Source organism: Aquarana catesbeiana, linkage group LG07 (genome assembly GCF_042186555.1).
Source record: "Aquarana catesbeiana isolate 2022-GZ linkage group LG07, ASM4218655v1, whole genome shotgun sequence".
Classification (NCBI taxonomy): domain Eukaryota; kingdom Metazoa; phylum Chordata; class Amphibia; order Anura; family Ranidae; genus Aquarana; species Aquarana catesbeiana.
The window spans coordinates 87,724,703-87,750,342 of NC_133330.1; the positions used below are offsets into that span (position 1 = coordinate 87,724,703).

Genomic DNA, 25,640 nt, shown 5'->3' on the forward strand with positions numbered 1-25,640 from the left:
TATGCAGCCTCTTGGGGGTGTAATAGGCTCTGTGCACAAGCAAAAGGTGTGACGCCCGCTGTGACGGAGAGAGGGACACCAGTGGACCAAGCTCCAATATTCTCCTCCACTGATCATCGCTCAACTCCCCCACATCGGCCTCCCATCCCTCTCTTGCGCGCGAGAGTGGGGCTAGACTAGTTGCCCTGGTCGTTAGTTGGTCATAAATTCCCGATATTAGCCCCTTAAAGCTATGTACCCTTACCACCTTATTAAGAAGTGATGCACTACACCATTCCAGTGCGTTAGTCTTAAATTGCTTGTCTAATGCGTGCCTGATCTGGAGATAAAAGTAAAATGATTCCTTGGGGATTCCAAACTCCCGTCTCAGGGCCGCAAAGGATTTTAGTATATTGCCAACGTATATTTGTGCCAGCCTAGTTATTCCCGCCCTTTCCCACATCCTGTTTACTCCTATCACCTGCATTTCTTGTAGCTACCTATTCTGCCATATAGGTGCGAACTCCGTAACCCCCTTATATCCCATTTCGATCTTTACTGACCGCCAGACTTTTATAACCAGTTTGTTTGTTGGAGATGAGCATCCTAATGATCCAGCTTCCAATGCCCCTACCAAGGATTTATACGGGTTCCCCGACAACATGATTTTTACACTGGAATCCACCTCCCCCCCACCCAGGTGTTGCAGCTGGGCCGCCAAGAAGTACCTGTATGGGTGGGGCACCGCCAATCCCCCCTCCCTGTTGGGGCGTTGCAAGGTCTGGAGACTAATCCTGGCCTGGCCCTTTCTCCATATTAACTCACGAAAAAGAGTTTATTTTTAAAAACCAGTCCCTCCCTATCCATATCGGTGAGTTATGTAATATGTACATTAGTTGAGGCATCCAAATCATCTTAATCAGATTTATGCGCCCCGCCATAGATAGGGGAAGCCGAGACCAGATGTCTTTCTTCCTTCTAAACTTTTCTAACAGCGGAGCTAGATTATCTTTAATATACTGCGTTGGGTTATTGGTCACCACTATACCCAAATATTTAAACTTCTCCACCACCCTGAGACAAGGTACCACCTGAGGGAGAGCGCCGTTGGTCGAGTCAAGCGGGAGGAGTGAAGATTTCTCCCAATTGACTATTAGCCCCGATACTCTCCCAAACCCTTCCACCAGCTGCATTGCCTTTACTAACGATGGCCCCATGTCCCCCAGGAATAACAGTACGTCGTCGGCATATAACGCTATTCTATCCTCACCCCCTTTCCTTTTATAACCCTGTAAACCTGGTGATTTTCTGATTACCTCCGCGAAAGGCTCTATTGCCAGGGCGAATAGCAGGGGCGACAAGGGGCACCCCTGCCTAGTCCCCCTCTCAAGAGAGATCCCTTCCGATTGTTTATTTTCAATCTAGCACTGGGGTGTCGATATAAAATCTTAAGCCACTTAATAAATAGGGGACCAAACCCAAATTTTCCCAGTACCCACCATAAATACTCCCATTCCAGGGTGTCAAATGCCTTGGCAATGTCCAAGGACAAAACCACCCTGGAGCCTGCATTCTCTACCGGGGTCTGGAGGTTCAAGTAAGTCCTTCTTATATTTTTACTGGTAGACCTGTTCTGCATAAACCCTGACTGGTCCGGGTGAACCAAAGTAGATATACATCTATTCAGCCTGGCAGCCAGGATCTTTGCCAGAATCTTGACGTCTGTGCCCAGCAATGAAATTGGTCTGTATGACGAGGTATCTAGTTGACTATTCTCCTCTTTCTGAATCAATACGATAATAGCTTCAGACGTTGATAAAGGCAAGCTATCAACTGCAGCTGACCAGTTCAGTGTCTTCCAAAGTTCTGGAGCCAGCACCTCCCCATATTGTTTGTAAACCTCAGATGGCAATCCATCAGGGCCTGGGGACTTTTGGTTCGGCATGTTCTTTATTGCTTGCCCGATCTCTTCCAGTGTTATCGGTGCTTCCAGACTATTCTTATCTACGTCTGACAACACCGGTAAATCAATACCTTCCAAAAATTTCTCCATCTCTGCTTGTTCAGGGCTATGACGCGTCTTATACAGATCCCTGTAGAATTCTACAAATGTTTTATTAATTACCCTAGGATCTGAAGAAATATCCCCTTCCTTTGTTTTGATCATGGGAATTGTTGAAGACGGCGAATTAGTTTTGGCCAACAGGGCCAACGTCCGACCTACTCTTTCCCCCTCTTCAAAATTCCTCTGCCTCTGAAAAACCTTCCTGTTCTCTGCTCTTCTCATTTCTTCCTTTTTGTATTTTTGTTGTTTCAGTACCCAATTTTCCCGATTTTCGTTTGTTGGGTCTAATACATACTTTCTTTCTGACTCCCGAACCTCTTCCCTAATAAGCTCTCCCCTTGCCCTTGTTTGTTTCTTTATTTTGGATATCTGTTGGATCAAGAGCCCTCTGAGGTATGCTTTCAAGGAGTCCCAAATCACACCCTCCGAGGCAGTACCGGTGTTAAATTCAATAAATTCTCTCAATCTTAAATTAATTTCATCTCTATTCCCCACTAGGTCCAACCATATTGGGTTTACTGACCACAATCTCCGACCACCATCATCCTGCATGGTTATTGTCACTATCAATGGCGAGTGATCGGACACCCCCCTTGGGCGATATTCAATACTACTTATTAAAGGTTGGGCTTCCTGGTTACCAATGGCCATATCAATACGGGATAAAGTATGGTGGGTCCCTGAAAAGCAAGAATATTCCTGACTATTGGGGTTACGCGCCCTCCACATATCACACCACCCAACCTCCTCTAAAAACTGTGCCAGCCTTCCCACCGACCCTCCACCTCCGCTAAGTCCTGGGTGGAACCTATCTAGCCTGCTGTCAAGCACAGTATTAAAGTCCCCTACTATGATAACTGGGACCTCTCTCTTATCCTCCAGGAACTCTAGCAGCAGGAACAATATTTCCATTTTGAATGGTGGAGGAATATATAAATTTGCTATAACAAAAGATCTACCCTCAATTAAACAATGCAAAAAAATAAAACAACCCAGTCTATCAATACTGACATCCCTGCAGGAAAACGTCAACCCCTTCCTAATCAGGATACTCACTCCCCTTGAATAGGAGGAGTACACTGAGTGGTATTGTGTCTGAAATTTATTATTTTTAATTAATAATTTAGTCTCACTGGTCAAGTGCGTTTCCTGCAAGCATATCACTTCGGCAGCACAAGCATCTAACTCCTGGAATACAGTGGCTTTTTTCACATAGTCGCTCATCCCCCTGATATTCCAGGAGCTTAAACCAACTGTTCTAGGCTTCATTCAAAATTGTACATCAACAAATACCCGCTATGCAAATACCAGGGTAGGGTTACCCTTCTACTTATATATTGGAAAGTCACGGCTGTGAATTGGCACTGTTCCGAACCAGTACTTTTTTGAAAAAAACTACAAAGAAAACGTTTCCAAACTCTGTTCTGATTTACCACATGTGCCCACATTCCCCTTTTGTTCTTGTGCTTCACCTCGTCAATGCTCCTACCTACCACACTCAGTGCTATTATTATGGGAAGGGGACCGAGCGGATCCGGGGGACCTATACCCCCACACCCCTCCCTCCCACCTCCATCCAAAACAGTGTTATTAAACCTACTAAATCTTATAAACTTTAAGTATTTACACTTCATTTCTTTTATCTTCAACACATTTTTTAACAGTGCTCTGTGCATTTTTACCTTTATTTTTGCAACTGTGGTACCCCCTAATTTAAATAAACCCTTCTCCTCCCCCCCCCTGTGCCTCACTCGGCGTGCCCTAGGGGCCTTCCTTGTGACCTTACTACTCCCCTCACCCCACTTCATCCACCACCCCTCCCCCCACTTCATCCACCACCCCTCCCCCCACACTCCCCACCATCCACCCCCTTCCCCCCCAATAGGCCCATCAACCCGAGGGGTTAAAAGAACCCTCGTCACCAAACTAAACATTTTTCACTCTTCACTTCATCCACCCAGCTCTCTCCCTCCCAACCCCTTCTACTGCCAAACAAACCAGCAAAAAAAAAAAAAAAAAAAAAAAAAAACCACAAAAGTCACATCATTAGTCCCATTTCCTACAAGTTAGAGGGAAGAAAAAAAAAAAAAAAAAAAACATTTATAAGTTCCTTTTGTTCTCTTCAAACCAGTCCGTGGCTCCTTTGACCATTTCAAAAAAACGGGTAGTCCCTAAAGCCTCAATACGCAATCGTGCTGGATATAATAGCGCATATGGAATGTTGTGGTTCCGTAAGGTGCGCTTAATGTCCAAAAATCCTGCTCTTTTCCTTTGTAATTCCGGGGAATAATCTGGATAAATCGAAATTTTTGCACCATTGAAGAGGACATCTCCTTTTTCTCTAGATTTTTGCATTAAGTTCAACTTATCTTTGTAATTAAAAAACCTCATTATCATTGGTCTTGGGCGATCTCCTGAATATACTGATCTAGAAGGGACTCTGTGGGCTCGCTCAATAGAAAAAAAATGTGAAAAAGCCTCTACCCCAAAAACTTCCTTAAGCCATTTTTCCATAAATTCTTCGGGGCGGGAGCCCTCGACTTTCTCGGGGAGGCCCATCACTCTTACGTTTTGTCTTCGCGACCTATTCTCCCATTCATCCATTTTGAGCTTGTTGGACTCTAGCTGAGCTTGCATTTTCATAAACTCCTGTCGCAGTGGGGATACGGTATCTTCTACTTGGCTAACCCTTTCCTCCACACATTTAATTCTCTCCACTGTTTGCTGGATTTCTTGTTTAATACTGCCAAACTCCTCGCTTAGGGTTTTCAACTCTTCCCACATCCCACTTATTGAACTCCTACAAGCGTTTATAGCGCAAAGTATCTCTTTTAAAGTGGGATCTTGTTCACTGGCTGCGGCTGTATTGGGGCTACTATCCCCTGTTCCTCCTAGGAGCTCCCTCTCAGGACTTTTTTTATTCGCTATTCTTGTGCTAGCCACCGGGATATCGGGACCTTTCCCCAAGCTTCTTCTGTCCCCAGAACCCCCCGCTGACATTTTCCCCGCAAGCGGCTGATTGCTTTTGGCTGGGGACTGCGTGGTGCTATGGGCAAATTTTTCCAGCTTCGCCGCAGCGGCTACTGCGGCTGCATTTTGGGACCCCTTCTCCTTCTCTTTGGCTGAGCGGGTAGCTTGAATAGGCATATTATCCTGGGGCTGGTGTTGCTGATCTTCCCCCTTCTTCTTAGTCATAGCCAGCTAGGACACTTTAGGCACTTTATAGCCCACCAGCCTGACCAGTCCAACAAACAGTCCCTTCACGCTTTAAGAATCCAAACCTCTATAATAACAAGGGATGAGCCCCAGATTCCCTATTTTAACACAGTGTCAATATACTCTGCTTCTATGTACAGATCAGGTTCTTTACCTGTCTCTGATTGGCTTCAAGGATGTCTGCCGGTCTTTTGCCAAGGTCTCTACAGCTGATCCATCCAGCTCCACTGTCCTCTATTCAGGATTGCCACCTTTTTCTCAGCCGTCCTCCAGCAACAGTATCTCCACTGCTCTCTCCTATGACTGCCTCTGGATTAGCTCTATCAGCATTCATTACTCAGCCTCCCGCAGTGTCTGTGAACTGTCACCAGGCAGCATTACACAGCCGTACTTATACACAGCGGAGGCACTGTATCCAGGCTTCCCCTCGGCTTCCCCTCAGAGCTCCGCTCGTCAGCACATCAAGACCGCACGGCAGTCAGCTGACTGCAGACAGCTGATCCTTCCCAGGCTCTCCTCCTCTCCTCTCTTGTCACCCCCGCAAGTCAGGATGCCGTTCGGGTAGCCAGTACCACCGTCGGCAGCCTGCAGGAGCCTTGGCTCATAAGAGTTTAGTGTCACTTTAAGTGTGCTAAACTTCACATCAGACAGTGCACAAAATTCTTTTCATCTACACGCATTATAGGGAGCTCAATTTACTAGCGAAAGGGTACAAGAGTCCCCAACAACTGCTATACTTAGAAGTGGAAATGCAAATATTCTTGAAGCAGGCAGACTGGGGCATTGTAGCCTAGTCTGAAAAAACTTCAATGACCAGGTTGGCAAGGCACCACTTGCCAGTCCATCTGCAATGCACAGGAAGTCCAGGGAGCTGCCACAGTATGAGCTTATCTCAAGGCTGCAGCTTAACAAAGTATTCAGGCAGGGTGGCCTGTGCACACTTTTGCCCAACTTTAAAATTTTGATGCTGAAAACCTCTGTAATTACATTTCATCATAAAATTAAAAAAAAGGAAGCTTTCTTTCCACGGTTTAGTAAAATGTCTATTTCCTGTCTGGATGCAGTGCGGAAGTACACTAGCAATGAAGTTTTGTTGGGTAATAAAATGTAACAGATGTTCATGTACACCAGTTATAAGACCATTATGAGCCTGCCACTACGGACTTCTGAAAATGCTAAGTTCCTGGCAATCAGGACGCTGCAGCTTCAATAATTGAATTATCCGAGGTGAAAAAAGTATAGAGATAAGGGATTCAGATATTCATTTGTATGTTTGTTCCATTTCGTCGCTAAGAAGTAGGTAAGCCAGAAACTGTCTGGCCACTAGCATTTTCTGAAGACAGACAGCAAATATTTCTCTCATTACAGGGGTGCTTTAAGCTGAGACAATTTAAACAGTTTGTGTTTTTGGGAGAATTTTAAATCTGTAAAAAAAAAAAAAAAACCACGCACCTGCTGTTTGTCACAATGTTTTATAATCAGCCTAACAGCCTCCAAAAGGTCATCATCTTTATTTTCAAATACATTTCTCATTGCTAGAGTGACAGGTGGATCATCGGGACACACCACAAGACTGGGACTGTCAGTCATTTTAATATTTTCGTCAATTTTTACATCTTGAATAATCCTAAAGGAAAACAAAAAAACAAAGCCTATAGCATCAAAGTTAAAGCGGTTCTAAGTGCAAAAAAAGATTTTGCCTCAACTCTCTGCATTAAGAAAAAAAAAAAAAAAAAAAAACTTACAATAGCAGCCCCCCCACCTAAAAACACTTACCCGAGTCCTCTATTGATCGAGCACTTTGCCCATCTGCAGCGCTCTCCCCTCTTCCTATAGTCACAGGGGGCTCTGACAGCAGTGGGAGCCACTGGCTTCTTGTGCTGTCAGTCAAATACTGTGAGGGGGTGGGGGGCTTAGCTAAACCAGACTGACTCGGGAGTGAGCAAGACACACACAAGTGTCCCCCACAGCAGCTGACTTGCTGTGGGGCGCTCGACAGCAACTGAGAGATCGCTCTGTGCATACCAGGTAAGTTTAGCATGTAAAGACAAATAAATCAGCCTTTGCAACCACTTTAACCACTTCAATACTGGGCACCTTTACCCCCTTCCTGCCCAGGCCAATTTTCAGCACTGTGGCACTTATAATGACAGACTAAAATTTTTTTTTTTTGGACATACAGAGCTTTTTTTTTGGTGGTAATCACCACTGCCGCCGCCCCCACCCCCCAAAAAAAAAAATAAAAAATGCCAATAATTTTGAAAAAAAAAAAAAAAAAAAAGTTGTTTCTGCATTGGCTCTTTACCGAGATTGGGGGTGCACTGTGTCCCGCTTGCTCAACGAGAGTGGGACGACGTTATATGACATTGTCCCTGAACGAGAGAGCCACCTTGGGCCCGTCATTTTACTATATGGCGGGTGGTGGTTAACAGTAAATATAGAACAGTGGCCCTCAAACTACAGGCCAGGTGCAGCCTTTTGCTTGCCTTAATCCAACCCTTGTGGCACTGTCCCCTCCCACTGCCCACCAACAATGGGGGCACTGTGTATTGACCACAAGCGTTTTGTTTTTTTACTCCCACTGACCACCAAACCTGAGGTAGTATCTAATCCTACTGGTCACAGTCCGGCCCCCTATAGACTGAAGGACAGTAACCTGGGTCCTTTATTCAGAAAGTTTGAAGACCTCTAATAAATATAGAATATATGAAAGTAATGCAAAAGGTTCAGAGTTGGATTGAATGGACCCTCCATTGGATTGTCAGTTCCAATCTGTCATCATACACCTTCATTAAACACAAGGACAGTCATGAAATCATAGTCTTAGACCAAAGCTCTTACCTTGTAGTGCCTTTCAACGCACCAACATTACACACTCTGAACTGCTTCAGGCTGTTAATTAGGCTGCTCTTTCCAACATTTGAAAATCCTGGAACCAAAACATTAAAATGAAGATGCTTAATTTTCCATATGGAACATCATGCCTAAAAATGAACCTCTTAAACCAAATTTTTTTTTTTCCTCATAGCTCCCATCCTCTTGAGGGCAGGGTTAAATCCTAGAGAGGTGTACTCAGTCTTCGGAAGTTACGTGCTACAGGTGTGCTCTACAATATTCACTGGTCTAAATAAAGATGCCAATAACAAACTGAAAAATGCTTGGACTATTTTATTAAGCCCAAAGAGGTTTTCATGATGTAGAAAAACACTGCTACAGCAATACTCGTTTCCTAGCATACACCAGAATTCAAGATTATAGCCCATCTGCAGGTGAAAGGACACATGGTACACAGATGATGATTCTCTGCAAATGATATGCATTATTTTAAACGGATCTCACACCATTTAATCTTATGCATACAGGTCTAAATGCATAAATCCTACATCGACAATTGGGGAGTCATACTAGACCCTTATCTGCTGAACTTATCACCTTTAAAAATACACATGTAATTCATACTGACGCAGGGTCCCAGATGAAGGATCCATATAGGGCTCTGCCAAACACTCAGCCTGACAGAAAAGGGGTTAAACAATTAGAGGTGTCTTGCGAGCAACCAGAACTAATGTATAAATGTGAATACATTTCCAGCTGCTGGCCCTGTTCACAGTCCCATAAAAATGTGCTAAATAAATCTGAAAAACGCAAAGTGCTGCGCTGATAAATATTTGTTAACATACATGCAAAAACTGTGCTAAGGTGCTGATGATGCCATGAAAAATAACATAATACATCAAAATATTATATAGTAGTCCCATATATCGTTCATGCAAAATAGTGCCAATGTGCTATTAAAACAACATAATATCTTCTTAATTATAAATAGTAAAGTCCCAAGTGCATATTAAGTGCTCAGATGTCCATTATAAATAAACTTCCAGATTAATGTGAACTGCAATGGATCCTTGTGATGGTGCTCCAAACTTAATGATAAGTGCCAATACTCCCATGCTCCCCCCTTTGTAGTTTTTCCTCACCTCAAGGTGTGTGACCGCACACTTAAGTCTGGTCAAAGCACACAGTTGAACCACCCTTGGGCTCTATGTTAGTAGACTTTGCAGGCTACTTTGCTGTTCAGAGATTGTATCCTCGGTGCATATAAGAAAAAACAATCTGGATGGTGTTTCAGCATTTAAAACCACACTTTATTTAAAAATCCCTTTACATAGGTACTCACACTTTAAAAGGTGCTTGTAGCCCACCAATCTATTTTCAGCAAAAACTTTAATATCCCAGTAAAAGCCGTAGGTCTGTTTGTATAGACACAGCAGGTAGTTCAAACACTGTTGCTTCTGACTGCAATCCACCTGGGGAAGACACGCGATTCTCTGTGTTGACACATGTTGGGGAGGGGACAGGACAGCTTTGGCAGAAGCAGCAGCGTTTGAACTACCTACTGTGCCTATACAAAATGGACATACGGCTTTTACTGGGATAAAAAAGTTTTTGCTGGAAATAGATTTAGTTATTTTTCATGGCATCATCAGCACATTAGCAGTTTTTGCATGTATGTTTTTTGTTAACATATCAGGGCTGCACAGAAAAGGGGTACTTACATTCTGTGATTCATTGGAGTAGCTAGATGTACTTTATAGGGATGTGCCAATACCAAGCATTTGTGCAAGTAATCGGTACTCGCCCAAATGCTCCTGATACTTTGCGGTGCAATTTGCAACGCAAACTGAATTGGCACAAATCATACTGCAAAGAATCACAGTCCGGTGCGAATCCTGTCCAAAACCCATGCGATTCCCCCCACTGTGCATGTTTGTGTATAGAAAGGGATTAAAGTGCCATCTAGTGGGCAGTTTAAAAAATGTTAGCACTTGCAGTACATATCTGGCCAAAAGCAAAATCTTTGAAATGATGCAAATTGCACCACAAAGTATCGATACTCTGTATCGGTGAGTACTTAAACGCTTCCTGACCAACTGCCCAGTAATAGTGCGGCAAGTTGGCTCCCTTGCGTGAGCTGTCGGAGCTATACGTCGGCTCGCGGGGTCGGGATAGCAGGCGCCCGTTGCACAGCGGGGGTGCCGATGCTCTTGGCCGGCGGTCGCAATGACCACCGGCCACGAGCAATCGTGAGCAGGACACACAGAACAGGGACAAGTGTGTGTAAACACACACTTCCCTGTTCTGACAGGAGTGACAGATCTCATGTTCCTATTAGCTAGAAACCACAATCCGTCACTTCCTCTAGTCAGTCCCCTCCCCCTTCAGTTAGAATCACCTCCCAGGGAACAGTTAACCCCTAGATCGCCCCCTAGAGTTAACCCCTTATATTTTTACAGTAATCAATGCATTTTTATAGCATCGATCGGTGTATTAATGCCAATGGTCCCAAAAACGTGTCAAAATCGTCCGATGTGTCCTCCATAATGTCGCAGCCACAAAAAATCTCAGATCACCGCCATTACTAGTAAAAAATAAAATGCTATAAATCTATCCCCTATTTTGTAGATGTTATAACTTTTGCGCAAACCAATCAATATACGCTTATTATGATTTTTTTTACCAAAAATATGAAGAATATATATTGGCCTAAACTGAGAAAAAATTTGTTTTAAAAAAAAAAAAATGGTGATATTATAGCAAAAAGTACAGAATGCGTTTTTTTCAAAATCGTCGCTCTTTTTTTGTTTATAGTACAAAAAATAAAAGGCGATCAAATGCCACCAAAAGAAAGCTCTATTTGTGGGGAAAAAAGGACGTCAATTTTGTTTGGGTACAATATCGCACGACCGCGCAATTGTCAGTTAAAGCGACGCAGTGCCGAATCACAAAAAGTGCTCTGGTCAGGAAGGGGGTAAATTCTTCCGGGGCTGAAGTGGTTAAACAAAAGTATCGGTACTAGCCGACAAAAAAACAAAAAAGGGTATCAGTACAACCCCTAGTGATTTGTATACATTCTTTCAGGCACTGTTCACACTTGGGCGTTTTGTAGCTTGAAGCCCAAAAGTACTCAAGAAGCAAAAACCGACTGTTTTCAATAGCCCTTGTTCACATCTGAGCACCTGGTCGCATGTAGCAAAAGGCATGTTGCTCAAAAAAAAAAAAAAAAAACAAAGCTACTTTTTAGGCAGAACTAGTCATTTTTGTCACCATAGACCAGTGAAAACACCTAAAAAGAGTGAGGTGAGCTTTTTGTTGAGCATTTTGTTGCACGTTTTCTGCTCAAACAGCAGCTCTCCACCCCTTTTAGTTGAAAAACGCCTGACAAAAACATACGATTCTGCTACAAAAAAAAAACAAAAAACAAAAAAACGCTCAAATGCTTGAAAACACGATGCTTAGGTGTGAATGTAGCCTCAATCATCAGAATGAATTTTCATCCTTCACTTTTATATGTTTTTGTAAAAATAAAATAATTTTTATGTCATTTATTGGAGTTGTACTTTTTTTTTTATTTGCTTGACTACCAACATTTTTCCAATCTGAGTTACCAGCATACAGGTCTGCTAAATTAGAAAAAAAAATAGAGGAGATTACACAAGCATAGTAAATAAGTGAGATCAGAGTTGGATCTGACAGTCATCAAAGACATCAGACTTTTTGCAGTTCTCCTCATTTCTCATATTTGCTCATTTACTGTTATAGCATTACCACCAAACATTTGCATACCTATTAAACCAACTTTAATGCCTTCATCAGGTGATGGACAGAATCGATGTAGGTAGCGCAATAATGAATCTCCTCCATAGCAGACAGTCCCTTTGGAAATATCAACAATGCTAGACGTTGCCTTTGAACCATTACTTGGCTTTAAGATAAAGAGAAAACAAAATAAAATCATTGCTTTATTGAATTCACACTCATCTTAACAAGGTGACTACTTAGACCACAAAAGCACCATGACTACTGCAATCATTAAAGCTGATCTAAACTTTCAATGTCCCTCTTAAAGTGGATGTAAACCTGATTCATTAAATTTGAGCCAGGCACAAATATCTGTAGCGTTTTCTTATCTCTCTCCAAAGCACTGTGTCCCATGTGTTTCTTCTGTTCAGTAGCCTGATAACTTCTGACAAGTTCTCAGAGAAGGAAGCCTGACGTTTGTGTTGTGGGAGGTTGCTATAGATTAGCAGAGTGCTGAACTATTCACAGCTCTGCACATTAATTCCTTCCTTTGCCAATGTGGAGTGGGGGTGTGTGCCCAGACTTCACTCCCACCAGTGAACAGGAAGAGAAAATCTGTAACACAATGTGCATTTTCTAAAGAATATATAATGATGAAGACAGCAGATATACATGTAAAACTTATGTAGGGAGATTTGATTCATCTCTGTATATCATCTGAGGCTGTTCACTTCGCTGGATATATATATATATATATATATATATATATATATATATATATATATATATGAGGGTTTACATCCACTTTAACAGTTCAATTGGGCCAAGATGGCCTAAATTAAACTGTTTACTGCACTAACAGGTGCGCTTGCTGGGCACATTGTATTAACTGCATGTAGCCTCAGCTACATGCAGTATACAACAGTTTGTTGAAAAAGTAAGATGGGGACTTCCTGTCCCACTCCAACAGTCGAGTTGAGCTCCGCTCAGCCATTCAAGGGAAGCTATGTATTCTATGAAACAATACAAAGCTTCTTCTCTGATTGGCTGAGGTGGAGGTGGGTGGATGACTTCACAATCTCCACTCTACAAAATATATTTTGTTATTAACGCTAGATACCTAAGCTAATGACTTGTACGTATTATTTTGAGTCACAGGCCCAGAACATGCATGATGTAAATTTCAATACCTGTTCTGAGTCAGTGACTCAAGACCGCACATAAGCCAAATCATCAGTATGAGAGCCAAAGAATTAAAAAGTATGGGAATTCATTTTTTTTCCCCTTGAACCATAACTTATCTAGGTGGATGTAGCATCTGTCCCCTGCCGGCTGACTGAGAACCGAACGATCAAACCTCGCCGATCACTCTGTTCTTAGGGTTCTCTGAGTACAGCTGGTGACTGTCAGTCAGCATTTTCTGCTTTGCATCCCCCCCAATCACTGGAGTGCAGGGCTGTGGAGGGAGCAGGAGGCCCAGGCTCTTAGTGGCTCACTGAGAGGCTGAGCCAGGTGCCTGCCCAAGCATGTGGGCGGATCTCAAAAATATGGTCGAAATCTTTCCTGCAGCCCCGCTGTCTGCTGAAAATGGGTCCCCCCCTCCCCCTTTTTTACTTTCCCTTTTAAAAAAGAAAATAGTGGCTCAAACTAAGTTTTTTAAAAAATATATAGCATAGGGCACCCCAGAAGTGAGTAATAACATGAAAATGTCAATACTGATGATCGTAATGGATAAGACCATTTTAGTTTCTAAGAGATCTAGCGATGAATGGACAGGTTCAGATGACACGTGTTGATCTCAGAGTTGGATCTTGTGCTCATCAAAGATATCAGATCAGACAACTCATCATGCACAGCACACAAACACTGAACCCTTATTCAAATATTTACATTTTCCTGAAGCAGTTAACCTGTTTTAATTACAGTACTACTCCTGACAATAAATTATTTACCAGGTTTTTTTCTCGCACTTGCGTAGAACATTTGAAGGCGATGGTTGGAATCTCCTTGTTCAGAAAATTTAGCCACTTCTCAATATTGTCTTTGGGAACTAGATCTAGAGAAAAACAGCTTGAACTGTAACGTTTATACAAAGCTTTAGCATTAGAGAATCTGGGCATGGGGGTAACAGCATTCCCCAAAACAGGAAAAGTCTACAAAACAACATTTCTGTATCATAATCTTAGTCTACAGAATACAAGATCAGCGTTGGATCTGACAGTCTTCACGGTTTGCTCAGACTGCATGACATTCTCCTCATTTCTTGTTTCTGAAAGTCAGAACACTATAGGGCTGATTCAGTAAAACTTTTTTCACCCATAAAAACAAACAGTGAAACCTAAATGGTTGCTATTGGTAACTTAACTTCGGAAATCTCTTCTTTCATCCAGTTTTAACGAATCAGCCCAACAATTGATATTTTTCAAGACAAGGTTCCAAAAGGAAAGTTACCAATTTTATTGAGGACAAGCAGCAGTTTCTTCTTTGCCGACTGAAGAACCAATTGCTCTGCTTGCAGACAGCGGCTACCCAGAGGATCTCTAGCATCCAACACTTCCAGGACAACATCCGATGCTTCAATTACCTGCATTGGAATTAGGACATAAATAAAATATATGCTTGCATATAAGCTTGATCCAATGCTAGATTTCTGCTACCCTTTAATACCTTTTTATGTAGATAATGTATGTAAGTTCTTAGTTCTCTTCAACCGTGTAGGGTTGCCCATTTATTTTCAAAGGCAGTAAAACATTTGTTTTGAATGGACATGTACATTAGATTTCACATTTTTCACCACCTTGAAAGACCGTCCCCTTGCTTTAACTGACAATTGCACGGCAGAAGGGCGCACAGCGGGGTACCCGATCACCGTCGGCCACTCGAGCCAGCACGGGTATTTGTGTGTGGAAACACACAAATCCCTGTGCTGTCAGGGCAGAGGAGACATGTCGCTTGTTCCTACTAAGTAGGAACGATATGTCTCCTCACCTACTCAGGCCTATCCCCTTACAATTAGAACACACATTTAACCCCTTGATCGCTTCCTAGTGTTAACCCCTTCCCTGCCAGTGACATTTACACAGTAAACAGTGCATTTTTATAGCACTGATCACTGTATAAAGGTCAATGATCCCACAACTGTCAAAAGTGTCCGATCTGTCCGTTGCAATGTCGCAGTACCGCAAAAAATAAATAAATAAAAATGCAGATCACCGCCATTACTAGTAAAAAAAAAAAAATAATAATAATAATAAAAAGGCCACAAAACTTTCCCACAGTTTGTAGGCGCTAAAACTTTTGCGCAAACCAATCAATATACGCTTACTGCAATTTTTTTTTACCAAAAATATGTAGAATACATATTGGCCTAAACTTATGAAGATTTTTTATTGCAACTGGGGATATTTATTATAGCAAAAAGTAAAAAATATTGTGTTTTTTTTTTTTGTCGCTTTTTTTTGTTTATAGCACAAAAAATAAAAAACGCATAGGTGATTAAATACCACCAAAAGAAAGCTCTATCTGTGGCGAAAAAAAACGACGCAAATTTCGTTTTGCTACAGCGTCGCATGACCGCGCAATTGTCAGTTAAAGCGACGTAGTGTCAAGTTGTAAAAAGTGCTCTGGTCAGGAAGGGGGTAAAAACTTCCAGGGCTGAAGTGGTTAAAATATTTACTTTTAACCATAAAACCACTTGAAGTCCAGTGATGTATGGGTACGTAGCTGTTCAGCAAGTGGTTAAAGGCTAAATTCACTGTTAGACTTGTTGGACTTGTAGTTTATTTTACAGCTCTCACCGAAGGAATGACGTAGTTGTGTAGGCAAACCACCACACATCCGCACTAGTATTAAAAGTGGCTGTGGACGAGAGGCTCAAGGGGCCTCGCAGGGTTGCTTAGCAAAATGTTACACCCTAAATACAGGTACAACATGTTGCGAAAGGTGGAGTTGGCCTTTAAACTAACCTAATGTACAAATAATGTAGATACCTAAAAAGAACAGTAACTAGCAGAAACTGCATACAAATGACAGTTAAAAATTTACCACAATAAATTACTATAAAATTCCAGCACCTTTTTACTTTTTAGCATATTTAAATTCAAATTCAAACTGTCACACATTGTGAGACACTCGCCATGTCTGAACTTACCTTATTCACCTCTATGCAAAAAGATTTAACAGAATTTCTAGCCACTGGCTTTTTTGGTTTTGCCGCTTTTTCGGTTTCCTTAAAAAATAAAAATATAGCAGCTTTTAGAAAGCAATTTTTAAACTTAGAAAAATGTCAAGAGATTGAAGTACTAAAGCAGAACAATTTTTAGACATCCAAATTATTAAGAGCATCTATATCACTTCATCAAAACCGCCTACAACCTATGAAATCTTAGAATCCATATATTAAACATTACAGAAAAAAGGTGCCAAATAGGACCATGCACACCCATCAGGTAAAAAATATTTATGCCATTGCAGGCCTTTTTCTGAAAACTCTAGTTACCTAGTTGTCTCTAGCTTTAATATTTGAGTCACCGAACTGGAACAAGCATACAGCATGATTGTCAGAAAAGTGAAAATTCCTCCCCCCATCTGACCCTCTCCCTTGGTCCCTCTCCTGCCTCCATAAGTCTCCCCTTCCTTTCCCCTTCAGGCCACAATAATCTTCTTTACTGGCCCTTTCTTTCTCTGGGTTGCCTTCTTGGCCCTTCAGGGGTGCCTTGGTAAATTGCTCAAAAAAGTTTGAAACGTGTACAAGGTCATATAGAGAATCTGTTCTCCAGGAGAAACACCCAATCGCAAGGCAATGCCTATTTAGAGTCAACATGATTTTCTTACATTGCATTATATCAGCCTATTTCAACCAGGATGCCAGGAGTTCTTCCAGGGTGCTTTGGCAAAATGCCTAAAAAAAACTTCAACAAACCATTGGGGGGGGAATCAAGCCTCCTTTTTTTTGTTACACACAGCCACAGGTTTTATTGTGCAGCATTACAACCTGGGCACCATGCAGGTCAGCTGCCAATGTCCTAACAACAAATTACAGTATAGGTTGATAAGGTGGATGTTGAGTGCCTGAGGAACTTCCTTGTTTTTCCTTGTCCATCAGCACTTGGGCCACGTTAGCCTAGTGAAGGAGAGATACTGAGGGGAAAGAAATGCTGAATTACTAGTCAGTACCAGTGCGCATTGTAAAAATAAGTCACCTCTAACGTTGGGTGTATTACGTGTGTGAATGATGCTGCAATATGTAAAAACATTAGTTTACTTGTTCTACATTTGAGAAGGGGGTGCCTCAGGACAGAAATTTACAGGGTGCTGCAAATGAAAATAGGTTAAGAAACATGGCTCTAGACCAGTGTTTCTCAACTCCAGTCCTCAGAGCGCCCCAACAGGTCATGTTTTCATGCATTCCAATTTTTTTGCACAGGTGATTTTACCAGTTTCACTGCTCTAGTAATTACCACAGCCGTTTCATCTGAGGGAATGCATGAAAACATGACCTGTTGGGGTGCCTCAAGGACTGGAGTTGAGAAACACTGCTCTAGACCCACATTTACTGGTACCTACTGCTTTTTTCTCATGTTCTCCTTCCACATGTACCGGTCCATTCACTATTATACAAAACGGAATGAAACTAACTTCTTTCGACTATTTCTACTTTTGTAGGCTTGTACTGATAGCTTTAACACAGTTTGAGATAGCACTACCAATTTTGACTATTAAAGCCTACTCACTCTGCCATAGCAGGGTACCTCTGACATTACCCTGTGCACATCTTTCCCATAAACCCTGTAAACTATAGCCTGCAGTTGCAATGTTGATGTCTCACTACCTACTCATTGGAATCTGTCTTTCACCCTGTCTTGCCACATGAATTTCTCTGTTATGTGTGATCCTGTTTCAACCAACTCGACGTTAAATCTGTGTAATACTCTTAATAAAATTTAAGCGAAACAAAAAGTGATAGTTCCTTACGTCAATACTTTTTCTGTGTCCGATTCATAAAGCATTGATGCCAAAGCACCATCATAATAAGCAGGCAACTATCGTTAGTGGAAAGAGGTCAGATATGGCAGCCTTATGGTAGATTTCTCCAATGACAGGTGTCAGAAAAGCCGAGTTAGACTTACCGGTAACTCTTTTTCTGAGAATCTTCCAGGACAGCCCATGAGACCTAGGGCTCCTCCTACCAGAACAGGATACACGCTAACCCCCACCAGATAAAAGTGCGGTCCTCCAGGCCCCATGTCAGAGAACCGTAGGACATCCCTGAAAAACATATGCATTATACACATAACTTCAAGACAAAACCGGATGGGAATCCGGCTGTCGTGGAAGACTCTCAGAAAAGGAGTTACCGGTAAGTCTAACCCAGCTTTTCTCCAAGCGTCTTCCAGGACAGCCCATGAGACGATGAGCCAGAACTTACCAGTCTAGGGAGGGACAACTGCCTGAAGGACCTTACGACCAAACGTCTGCTCCTGAAGAGATAGGAAATCCAGGCGATAATGTTTAATGAAGGTCAAAAAAATGGACCACGTGGCAGCCCTGCAAATGTGTTCCGGTGAGGCTCCAGCCCTCTCAGCCCAAGACGCAGACAAGGCTCTTGAATGCGCAGTGACAAACTTCCCTGATTTTGTAAGTTTCAGAAATAGCTTGCTTTATCCATCTAGCCAAGGTGGCTTTAGATGCACTCTTTCCTTTGTGTGCTCCTGAAAAAAAAGACAAACAAGGCGTCCGTTTTTCTAAAGGTCTTGGTGACCCCTCAAGAGTAGACCAGAAGAATTCTCCTCATGTCTTCAGATACCAGGCTGTCAAGCTTAAGGAAACCACCTGTGGGTGCGACTCTGGACCCTGCGATAATAAGTCTTCTCTCTTCAGAAGACTCAGTGGAGGCTCTGAGACCTGAGTCTGTAACAGGGAAAACTATGGCCTCTTGGGCCAGAAAGGGGCTATTAGGATAAGATCTGTTTCTTCTAGAAGAAACTTCTGGAATTAGCCTGATCGGCGGGAAGGTGTAACAGAGGCCAAATGGCCATGGATTCGCCAGAGCATCGATCCCCAATGATCGATCTGCTGGGTTCAGAGAAAAGAAATTCTCTGTCTTGCAAAGATTTCGGGATGAAGGCACCAATTGTCTCTAGCAGCTGAGAATCTGCCAGACAGACAGTTTTGTGTCCCCTTCAGGAGCACTGCTATAATTGAGGCTAGATTCCCTTCTGCCCATGATAAAATCTCCTGGGCGACAGATTGAAGTATCCGACTCCTCGTACCTCCCTGCTTGTTGAGGTACGCAAGCGTAGCGATATTGTCGGATAGAATCTGGAGATTGTGACCCCTGATTTCCGTCTGAAATGCCTGCAGGGCTCGCAGAACCGCTACAAGCTCTCTCCGAATAGATGAAGCTCTTGCTTCCCTTGAGAACCATTCTCCTTGTGCCATTGTGTTGCTGAGGTGGGCTCCCCATCCCCAGGAACTCGCATCTGTTGTGATCCTCTGGGTTATAGGAAGGGACCATGGTAGACCTCTTGTTAGGTTGCAGGTGTGCCCTCCACCACCACAAGTTTCTTTTTACCCTGGAGGGTAACAAGACACTTGATTCCAGGAAACTTGCGTCTGTCCCTGTTCTTTAGTAGAAACAGCTGTAATGGGCGTTGATGAAATCTTGCCCATGGCACTTTCGGGAAAGCAAGAAGTCATCAGACCTACTGCTCTTGAAACCTCTCTCTGCGAGACCGACTGATTGGTCTGTAAGGCTGACATTGACGCATCATTTTTGAGACCTTTTCCTGCAGGAGAAAAACATTTTGGTCTACTGAGCAAAATTCTTACCCCAGATATGTCACTTTCTGGGCCGGAATTAAGGAAGACTTCTCTTTATTTATTAACCAGCCTAGAGAGAGATCGAAGGAAGTCCTGTACAGTGTGGAGATCCGCTAATAATTTTTGGTATGACTCCACCACCACTAGGTCGTCCAGGTAAGGGATAATAGTTATCGCCTTTAAGCTTAGCAGAGCCAGCGCCTCCCCCAACACCTTTGTAAAAATGCGTGGGGGCTGAGGACACACTGAAGAGGAGGGCTTGATGCTAGTCTCAAGAATCTTTGGAAGGCTGGATGGATAGGGATGTGTAGATAGGCATCCCCCAAATCCAAAGTAGCCATGAAGTAGTTTGGGTAAAGCAGGTTTTTGATTGAGAACACCGTCTCCATACAAAAGTGCTTGTACCTGATCGAACGGTTTAGAGACCAGAGGTTTACGATAAGCTGATATTTTCCTGACGGCTTTCTGATGACAAATATATGGGAATAAAATCCCTTGCCCTGATCCGACCAGGGAACCGGGATCAGGACCTTTTGATCTAACAAGTCTCAAATTTGGAGACCCAAGGCCCTCGCTTTTACCCGATCTTGGGGAGGGAAGGCAACCAATAATGGCTCTGGTGGCTGGCAAGAGAATTCCAGTCTGTACCCATCGGTCACTAGGTCCAGGATGAATGGACTTGAGGTGACTAATGCCCACTGTGGGAGACACGAGTCACAGTGGCTTGGCGGGTTGTTAAGGAGGCTTAAACAAGACGCCCCCTCTACCTCTGCCCTTGTGCCCTGTCCAATGTTTTTTGGGTCTATTGTCCCTTTCTCTAGGACCTTGCTGCCTACTTTGGCCACGAAAAAAAAAAAACTTTCTGGCTGTCGGCTTTTTCTTATTCTCTGGAAAGACCTTTTTTCTATCGGCTGTACGTTCCAGCGCCTATTGCAGACCTGGGCCAAAAAGATGATCGCCTGTTAAGGGAAGACCACATAGACGCAACTTTGAGGTAGCGTAGCCTGACCAGGTTTTAAGCTATAGGCTTCTTCTGGCCGTATTCACTAAGGCCAAGGTCCTAGCTGTCATTCTTACTGGCTCTGCGGAAGAATCAGCCAAAAACCCCACTGCACGAAAGAGGAGAGGGAAAGATTTTAATCTGCTCTCCAGAGGTACCTGCCAACAAGCGTGTTTGTATTTGTGTCAACCATACTTCTAAATTTCTGGATACACAAGTGGAGGCCAGAGCTGGTTTAAGATTCCCAATGGCTGAGTCCCTGGCTCTGTGAAGAAGGATATCTCCTCTTTCATCCATCGGATCCCTAAGCGTGGCCATATTGTCAAACGCTAGGTCCGACTTTTTGGAAATTTTTGAATCTTCCAATGATAACTTATACCTCAATCTCCTTGCGGATTCTTTACCCCTGGGCCCTGTATCTGACCCGGATTCTTCCGGAGAAGACTGGGCAGATTCAGCTTCAGCCTCAGAGTCTTCACTCTCCACACTCTGCTGTGGAGCTCTAGGACCGGCTGAAGTCCTAACTGGAGATGGACCCTCTGAGGGAACTTGAATCTTGTCAATTAGAGTTTTAAACGAGCTAAACGTAGACGTAAGCTCATCTCTAACAGAAGTCAGCATTTTCTGACAGGAGACTACCGAGTCATCCTTAACTAGGCTGACTATACAGGTGCGGCAAACTGCTTTGCTCCATGAAGAGCTCAAATTGTTTCCGCAAACCACACATTTCCCTTTTTGGTGGCTGTGCTTGGGTCTTGTCCTGAGTATTGGCCTGCAAGAGAACAAATGACCCCAATAAATTTTATGCCACCTACACTCCATAACACCCCGTGCAGGACAAAAGGTAAAAAAAAAAAAAGTGTTCCCTTCACCTAGTCCCTACTGGTTACAAGAGGGAGAACACCCACAGGATGTGCAAGTAAAATACACTCCAGGCTTACCTGTGAGGTGCTGGTGTTAGGGCCTACTTCCGCTGCCTGTGCAGGTATTGCAGAGGAGTCCAACCCGCCCCTGTAGTGGTCCACAGCCTTTCACTCTTTTAAACACCAGCTTCCCTGTTTGCGCAGTTTAGAGACAGGAACTAGCATCTCCGGCACTCGCTGATGACGTCACACTCCCCAGAAGTGACTGCACCGGGTACTTCCTGTGGGCCAGCTTGGAACGCATAAGTTCCGCCCCTTCACGCGCGCGGCTTCCTCTTTTTCCCTGCAAACTCCAGCCACACTGCTTAACAGAGAGAACAGCCGCCATGCGGCTCGTGGACCAGAGCTCTGGGACCTAAGAAAAAGGTAAGAATACCACCCCAAAACTCCACAGGAGCAATGCTCATGAGACCTAGGGGAACCAGTTCCAGGAAACATGTTACCCCCCGTCCGGAAAAAACACTAATACTGACATGGGGCCTGGAGGACCGCCCTTTTATCAAGTGGGGGTTAATGTGTTTGCTGTCCTGGTAGGAGGAGCCCCAGGTTTCATGGGCTGTCCTGGAAGACGCTTTAGAGAAAGTGTTTACATCTAAGCTGCCCTCTTAAAGAGGAACTGCAAAAGCAAAGGATTTTTTGTTTGGGATAAAAAAAAGGAAGGGTTTAGTTTTTTTGGGGGGAAATTCACCGTCACCATTAGTTCTAGTGAACACTATCACCAAGACAAAAAGCACTGAACTATCACAGCTGTCACTGGAACAAGAGGTAAAGGAAACCTGCCAAACCATCCATTTGCAAAATCTCCCAAATGAAGTCTGACAGCAATAAAAACTTAAGGTTCTAACCCCCTCCCCATGCATCTGTACTTTTGGCTGAAGGTCCATTTGAACACAATCCCACTGCAGTATTAGAGAAATAATGCTCTCTGCATGGCTCTGAGTGCAATGTATAAATGTTTAAAAATATACCATGTCTGTTTAACCTCCTCACCTCCTGTGAACTTCACAATTTGCAACAGACCAATAACAAGAAATTATACAAGGCAGTTTTGACAATTTCCTTTGAACAATCCAAGTGACATACATTCACTGAGAATGAAAAATGTCCAAAAAAAAAAAAAAAAAAAAAAGCAAAGCATCTTAGCCAGAAATAGCTTATTTCATGACATGGGCTACCTCACATCAAGCAATTTCCAAGCCTTACGCCCCGTACACATGATCGGACTTTCAGACCAGAAAACCGTGGATTTTTGTTTGAAGGATGTTGGCTCCAACTTGTCTTACATAAACACGGTCACACAAATTTTGGCCAACAATTACGAAAATAGTGACGTACAAGATGTACGCGATATCTCTATTGCGAACGCTAGTTATATCTCCGGCTCGTACTTGATTCTGAACATGCGTGGATTTTTGTCCGATGGAATGGTGTACACACGATCGGAAAGTCCGACAACAAACATTTGTTTGGTGGAAAATTTGAGAACCTGCTAGCCAACATTTGTTGGTGGAAAGTCCGACAACAAATGTTCAATGGAGCATACACAGACTTTCCGCCAACAAGCTCACATCCAACATTTGTTGTCGGAAAATCTGATCGCGTGTACGGAGCATTACACTTGTCAAAAGTAGGACTATAATTTAGAGGATACCTTTTTGTCCTTCGGTTTTGCTTCTTTTTTTTCTTTTTTGTCTTTTTCTAGTTTTCTTTTCTTTGCCACTTCGTTCTGTCTTTCAAGTTTCTGGGCCTTCTTCAAATCTTCCCTCTTTAAGGACAAAGACAAAAGGTTACTAACAGGTACTCCTCAAGTAATTTATCTATCCCAATCTATAGAAAAGACAGCATGACTAGAAATCCAGTAAAATTGTTATCAGACATTACCATCTGTTTTCTGAGCTCTGCTTCACGCAAAATGTCTTCCTTGAAGGGGGCATCATTGGGAATGCTGATGTCTTTCTTTGTCTTTCTGTGGCCAGCTTTCTTGGCTTCTTTTTTTACTTTCCGGTTGTGTTCTCTGACCTTTCAATAAATATATTTTAATATAAATTATGAGAGTAAAGTAAAAAGGGAAATAAAGAGAGGTTTCACCAACTAAATACACTTCTACCAATCATATCTACTGAAAATCCCATAAGAATAAAAGTTCTTTGGTTGCTAAACATGGGAGGTAACCGCTCAACATTGTTGGTACTCAGATGGAAGCACTCGATACCAGAAATATAACATTGCTAACTATCCAAAACTATGGCCTTATTAACCAGTTTTGAAAGGAAGAATTATTCTTGCCAAACAGAAGCTTTCTGGCAATTTCAACAATGAAAAATGACTGGAAGGAACAAGGCAATCTGCCACCAACTGTTTCTACTTAAACTGTGAATGGTTTAAAAGGGTTTGTGGTGGGTTGCCTGATCCATTTGGTCAGAATTGCGATAAAACCAGTGTTGCCAACCCCCTGAAGTGAAATTTACTGGCAGGATGCCAAAATTTACAAACTGCACCCTTTTTTTTTTTTTTACTGCCAAAAAAACCATGAAAATTACTGGCAGAGCCGCATTTCTTACTGGCACTGCAAAAAAAAAAAAAAGTGCCTAAAATTACTGTTTTTAGTGCATAACAGTGCAAGTATAAATATATGAACTATAAACAAATAGCTAGTGCTATTAGTAATGTTTTTAAGTTAAAAGTCAAAAAACATATTTCTCCATTGACATGAAGGTCAGGTTACTATAACCCAGCCAGCACTGGGTTCCCCCTTACATCAGAGTCTGCAGGGATCCCCCTTACAGTGAAGGAAGCTCTTACGTAAAGGGGAAAGCTGCAGATCATGATCTAAGTGGGAACTCTGATGTAAGGGGAGGCTTTGGTGACCAGAGACCACCTTATATCAGAGTCCACTGCATTCTTTTTACATCAGAGTTCCCACTTACATCAGGGTCTGCAGCATTACCCTTTCACTGTAAGGGGCAATCCTGCAGACTCTGATGTAAAGGGGAATGCCAGAAACTCTGATGTGGGGGGCACTCTGGTGACTAGAGACCACCTTCTGCAGAGTGAATACACTAAGGTAAGGGGAGTTACTAATATATAGGGGAACCTTTAGATCAGTGCCCCTTACATTATTGTATTCACTCCCCTTACATCAGCAACCCCCCCAGACTGACTTTGCCTGGCGGCACTGTCACTGACCTCCCCTCAGGTGCATTGTGCAGGGCTCAGTCAGATGGCTCCAGCTTGGTGGCTCTGGTTTTCCTATGGTCTCCTCTCCACAGTCCAAACACGTCTGACTTCTCCCATGACCCCGGCGGCGCTCCCACTCATGACTCCTCTCCAGACTCCCCCTCAGAGACTGCAGACATGGGGCAGGAGATGGTCAGAAGCTGAGGGGCAGGAGATGGTCAGAAGCTGAGCGGCAGGAGATGGTCAGAAGCTGAGCGGCAGGAGATGGTCAGAAGCTGAGCGGCAGGAGATGGTCAGAAGCTGAGCGGCAGGAGATGGTCAGAAGCTGAGCGGCAGGAGATGGTCAGAAGCTGAGCGGCAGGAGATGGTCAGAAGCTGAGCGGCAGGAGATGGTCAGAAGCTGAGCGGCAGGAGATGGTCAGAAGCTGAGCGGCAGGAGATGGTCAGAAGCTGAGCGGCAGGAGATGGTCAGAAGCTGAGCGGCAGGAGATGGTCAGAAGCTGAGCGGCAGGAGATGGTCAGAAGCTGAGCGGCAGGAGATGGTCAGAAGCTGAGCGGCAGGAGATGGTCAGAAGCTGAGCGGCAGGAGATGGTCAGAAGCTGAGCGGCAGGAGATGGTCAGAAGCTGAGCGGCAGGAGATGGTCAGAAGCTGAGCGGCAGGAGATGGTCAGAAGCTGAGCGGCAGGAGATGGTCAGAAGCTGAGCGGCAGGAGATGGTCAGAAGCTGAGCGGCAGGAGATGGTCAGAAGCTGAGCGGCAGGAGATGGTCAGAAGCTGAGCGGCAGGAGATGGTCAGAAGCTGAGCGGCAGGAGATGGTCAGAAGCTGAGCGGCAGGAGATGGTCAGAAGCTGAGCGGCAGGAGATGGTCAGAAGCTGAG

At 43.5% G+C, this 25,640-nt stretch overlaps 1 protein-coding gene and 3 non-coding genes across 4 annotated transcripts in view; all 4 read right to left on the reverse strand.

Moving 5' to 3' along the window:
• The window catches only part of GNL3 (G protein nucleolar 3), a 47,314-nt gene that overhangs the window by 11,871 nt on the left and 9,803 nt on the right, over positions 1-25,640 (reverse strand). The window contains exons 3-10 of the mRNA XM_073592430.1: positions 23,465-23,602; positions 23,235-23,348; positions 15,990-16,067; positions 14,291-14,423; positions 13,792-13,895; positions 11,885-12,023; positions 8,102-8,189; positions 6,713-6,887 (exon numbers count right to left, since the gene is read on the reverse strand). Of these exons, the coding sequence (XP_073448531.1) occupies positions 6,713-6,887; positions 8,102-8,189; positions 11,885-12,023; positions 13,792-13,895; positions 14,291-14,423; positions 15,990-16,067; positions 23,235-23,348; positions 23,465-23,602 (969 nt within the window). The remainder of the gene's footprint in view (positions 1-6,712; positions 6,888-8,101; positions 8,190-11,884; positions 12,024-13,791; positions 13,896-14,290; positions 14,424-15,989; positions 16,068-23,234; positions 23,349-23,464; positions 23,603-25,640) is intronic.
• On the reverse strand, positions 7,975-8,053 carry LOC141104085 (small nucleolar RNA SNORD69). The gene has a single exon (XR_012235467.1). It is a non-coding gene; the product is annotated as a small nucleolar RNA SNORD69 (small nucleolar RNA).
• Positions 11,763-11,836, reverse strand: LOC141104082 (small nucleolar RNA SNORD19). The gene has a single exon (XR_012235465.1). It is a non-coding gene; the product is annotated as a small nucleolar RNA SNORD19 (small nucleolar RNA).
• LOC141104084 (small nucleolar RNA SNORD19) lies at positions 14,029-14,104 on the reverse strand. The gene has a single exon (XR_012235466.1). It is a non-coding gene; the product is annotated as a small nucleolar RNA SNORD19 (small nucleolar RNA).